Raw genomic sequence first — 3924 nt, 5'->3', positions numbered from 1 at the left:
GCCAGCCCCAGCCCCAGCCTCAGCCAGGTCGTCGAGGTCGCAGGGGTCCCCAGCCGCCCGGCCAGGTAAGCCCCGCTGCGGCCCCTGCTTCCTTGTGCCCCTTCCACCCATTAAGTCTGGTGGCCCACGGGGACCAGGGCTTTCGGATTTAAGGGAAATCGAACCCACTGTTCGATTCGGAGATACAAGGAGGGCTCTTGGATTTATTAGGCGCCCCCAATTTGTAGAGGTTAGATTCGGGGAGTACTGAGATTTTTAGGGGAAAGGGTCCCCTTTATTGTGGTGGAGAAGGCTGTCTCCAGAGAATCCCGGGGTTTTTTTCGAGGAAAGATCTCTAGTTTATTAAGGCGGGGGGGTGGGGGGCTGAGCTCTCCTAGAATGATAGAGACGTGTGGGGTCTTCGAGCTAGGATGGAGCTCCCCAAGTTTGTGGGCGCATAGGAGGAAAAGTGTTGGGGGATTCTGGAGGGACTTAATGAGGCCGCTGAGTTGTCCTGGTTTTCCAGGATTTGGGGGCTCTGTGTTCATGAAAAGGGACCTTAGGGTTTTTCGAACTGGTCAGGAAGACGTAGACTCTTGGGTTGATGGCGGAGGGGCTTGTGGGGAGTTGGGTGGGGTGGAGGAGTCCTCAGGCTTCAGAACGGTTGGGGATGCTCAAGTTTCCTAGAATTAGAAGACTCTGGGATTGAATGAGGCTTCAGTGATTTCACCGCGAGAGATCCAGGATTCCCTATAGATCTTGGGACTATAGGCGCCCTTCCTGTCTGCGGGTGACGGAACTGAAGGAAGCCGTCTGCCCAGCACCCCCACCCACCCTCCTCGCCTGGCGGCCCAGCGCTCCGTTACAAAGGCCCCGGGCTCCGCTCCCGCCTGGGTCTCTGCGAATGCGTTTAGTAACCCGAGCCGCGGCGGGGGCGGGGCCGGGAAGGGGTTAACCTGGAGAAAAGGCGGGAGGGATGACGGCAGGATCGGGGATCCCCGAGGCTCCCCACCAGATGGCCTCATCCTCCACTCGGCCCCACCCACCTGAGAGGGGCCCAAGCGCTAGATGCCCCCTTCTCTGCAGCCCCCCACTGCTCTCCTCTCGGGGTCTGGGCGTGCGCCCTAGTCTCTAGCCCCCCCTTAGCCTGGGGATAATGGACTTGTCTGGGGGGCCCCTTCATTGCGACGCACTTGAACCGGAGCTGGAAGCTCTGCCACTGAGACCCTCTGGGCTCGGAGATGTCTCCAAGAACGGCACTTTTCTCCTGGTCAGGCGGGAAACTGAGGCCCAAAGACCAAGAAACGCTGGCTTCTGGACACCCATCGTGGAAGGGCAAGAAGGGGCTAGAATTCAGGCTCTGGGATTCTCGGTCCTGGACTGTGACTCCTGTATCCCCTCCACCTCAGCACCCTGCTGGACCCACAGTCAGAGGGAAGAGCCTTCCCTCCCCAGCTGCCGAGGCCTTTGAAAATGGCGCCACCTGTCGGCCAGGCTCAGGATGGCGTCTGAGTCCCGGACCGGGATGTGCGAGAGGGCGGGGTTCTAGATTCCCAGACAGTCCCGGCTTAGAAATGCTTAGAAATCGAGTCTTTTTTGTTTTTGTTTTTAAGTCACTTTTAAAAGGCTTTAAAATAACGTTTTTTTTTTTTAATAAAACCTTACTGCCAAAACCTCTTCATAAGACAACAGTACGGTTTCTGTGCCCTTCAGCCCGAAGTCTAAGCCAATTTGCCTCCCATTGTACAGATGGAGAAACTGAGGCATGGGGAGAAGAACCTCAAGTTAGTCATATACCTGTTTCAAGCCCCCTCAGGATTCGTCTTGGTTTCCCCTCCCCCAATTGCCCTCCTTTGCAGAGTTCTGGGGTGCTAAGGGCTTGAGTGACTTCCACCCCACTATTTATAGCGTTGCTGCTTGTCGCTGCTGCCCAGGCCAGACGTCTAGGAGGAGCCGCTGCATCCGAGGTGGGTTCTGGAAGATGGAGTATGAGTAGGGGGCAAAAGGGAGTAGGAGGAGAGGGCCAGGGAGCTCCCCATCCCGTCCCTCATCCCAGTGGGAGAGCTGGATGCATTTGGTAGAGAAGTACTTGGTCCCCTCCTTCCCCACTTAGTCCCTGGCTGTCTCCGAAGCCTCCTGCAGGGTCCAAAACTGCCAGCCCAAAAAGTGTGCAGGCCCCCAGCGGTGCCTGAACCCAGTGCCTGCAGTGCCCAGTCCCAGCCCCAGCGTGAGGAAGAGACAGGTGTCCCTGAACTGGCAGCCACTGACGTGAGTGGGCAGTCCCTCCCCTACCAAATCCTCCCTCAGGAACTCCCAGCTTTGCCCCCGTTTCCTCTCCCCCTCCCTCCCCCACTCCCTCCCTCCCTCTCCCCACTCCCTCCCCGGCTCTTTCTTTTGCTATCAGCCTGTCTGTCTGTTTCTATTTCATCCCTTCCCTGCCTATCTCAGGCTCTTTCCATCTCTGCATTATTTCTGTCTCTTTCTGTTTCTTTCTAGTTACCTGTCTCTTTTCCTCTCTCTCTTTCTCCCTGTGTCTCACTGCCTGTCTCTATGTCTAAGTCCCTCTCCCACTTCTCTCTTTCTCTCCCCCCACCCCCATCATCTCTCTTTTTCTCAGGGTCTTTGTTTCTCTCCCACTAGAGGCCTGGTCCCCATAAATGGGTGTTGTGGGGGGAGGGCTGGGCAGAGCCGCTACTGAAAGACATTTTCCTGGCATGGAGGCCCTTTGGTGGGGAGGTCAGCTTAACCCGGTGACAGCAGCTTTTCCGTCCTCTCCCACCCAGGCTGCAGGAGGCCAGAGCTCTACTGAAGCGGCGGCGGCCCCGGGGGCCTGGGGGCCGGGGACTACTGAGAAGGAGGCCCCCACAGCGTGCCCCCGCTGGCAAGGCCCCGGGTAAGCACATCCGCCTTTCCTCTGCCTGGGGCGAGGGGGGTTCCGGGCCAGATAAAGCCGTCTGGTTCCCACGGTCCTGCCGCCGCCTCCCCCCCCCCGCCGCCGTTGTAGCTCAGCCCCCACCCCCAGGACAAGGCCCCCTCTAGGGACCCCAGCGTCCGGCCCTGCGAGGTGAGCCCGGGACAGGACCAGACGCAGGCCAGAGGCACTGACCCGTGGGGGTGGGGCCGGGAAGCCAGGCGTCCGGGCTCCCAGCGGCCGAAGAGGGAGGGCGCTGGCCCAGCAGAAAGCTCCGCCGAACCAGCCCAGACAACAAAAGCGATTGTGCGGGTTGGCGCCTGCCTGGGCACCGAATGCTCAAGATTGCGGGGCGGCTGGGGGCCAAAGGCCTCCTCCTGTTTCCCGAATCCTCCCCCTGCCCTCCTCCCACTCCAGCTCTCGACCCCTATTCTAGAATACCCCTCATCTCAAACACCCTCAAAACCCTCCTCTTGCTGTGGCCTTCAGTCCAGATGTGACCCCTCCCCCTAAAGTCTTCCAGATGTGAGCCTCGGGCCAGATGTTATACCCCCGCCCACAGTCTCCCTTTATCCATTGTGACTTCTCCCACCAGGTGTGGGGTTCTGGCCAGATGTGGCTGTATCTTTGGATGTATTCCGCCCCCGCCCAGCCTCCTGCCCAGGATCTAGATGCCCAATTCCTTTATGTGCCCAGGTGCAGCGACCCTTCTCCCATCCCTCAGATGTCCCACCTGACTGCCCAGATGTGACATGATAGCCCCCTATCAAGATGAAGCCCCTTTCTCTGTGCCCAGGGCAGAAGAGGATCAACTTTTAGCTGTCTCCCCAAATGCGGCCCCCACTACTCTTAATGGATTTCCTCTTTATGGATTCAGCTCTGTCTGGGGGGAAACCCGCCCGCCCCCACCTGTTCCCTTCCCCGCCGCTCCCCTACAGGCCTGGTCCACTTGTTGGTGCGCGGATGGGGACAGAGGGGGCGCCCCGCTCACCCCTGCGAGTCTAGCGCCCAGCCTGCGAGCCTCTGGCTAAGCG

General features: G+C 59.3%; 1 protein-coding gene across 2 annotated transcripts in view; it reads left to right on the top strand.

Annotated features, from left to right (window-relative positions):
- The window catches only part of LTBP4 (latent transforming growth factor beta binding protein 4), a 37530-nt gene that overhangs the window by 4614 nt on the left and 28992 nt on the right, over window positions 1-3924 (top strand). The window contains exons 1-4 of one of the 2 annotated variants that reach the window (XM_011983729.1): window positions 7-65; window positions 1888-1946; window positions 2112-2247; window positions 2763-2872. Coding sequence is in view for 1 of the 2 variants with exons in the window: in XM_011983721.1 (XP_011839111.1) it covers window positions 1888-1946; window positions 2093-2247; window positions 2763-2872 (324 nt within the window). In the remaining variant the exon portion in view is untranslated. Of the gene's footprint in view, window positions 1-6; window positions 66-1887; window positions 1947-2092; window positions 2248-2762; window positions 2873-3924 lie in introns of those variants that run through there. The other variant, XM_011983721.1, reaches the window with a different exon arrangement.

The sequence above is a fragment of the Mandrillus leucophaeus genome, unplaced genomic scaffold, assembly GCF_000951045.1.
Source record: "Mandrillus leucophaeus isolate KB7577 unplaced genomic scaffold, Mleu.le_1.0 Scaffold106, whole genome shotgun sequence".
Taxonomy (NCBI): domain Eukaryota; kingdom Metazoa; phylum Chordata; class Mammalia; order Primates; family Cercopithecidae; genus Mandrillus; species Mandrillus leucophaeus.
The sequence above is the reverse complement of the archived record's forward strand: the minus strand, read 5'-3'. Positions and strand labels throughout refer to the sequence as shown.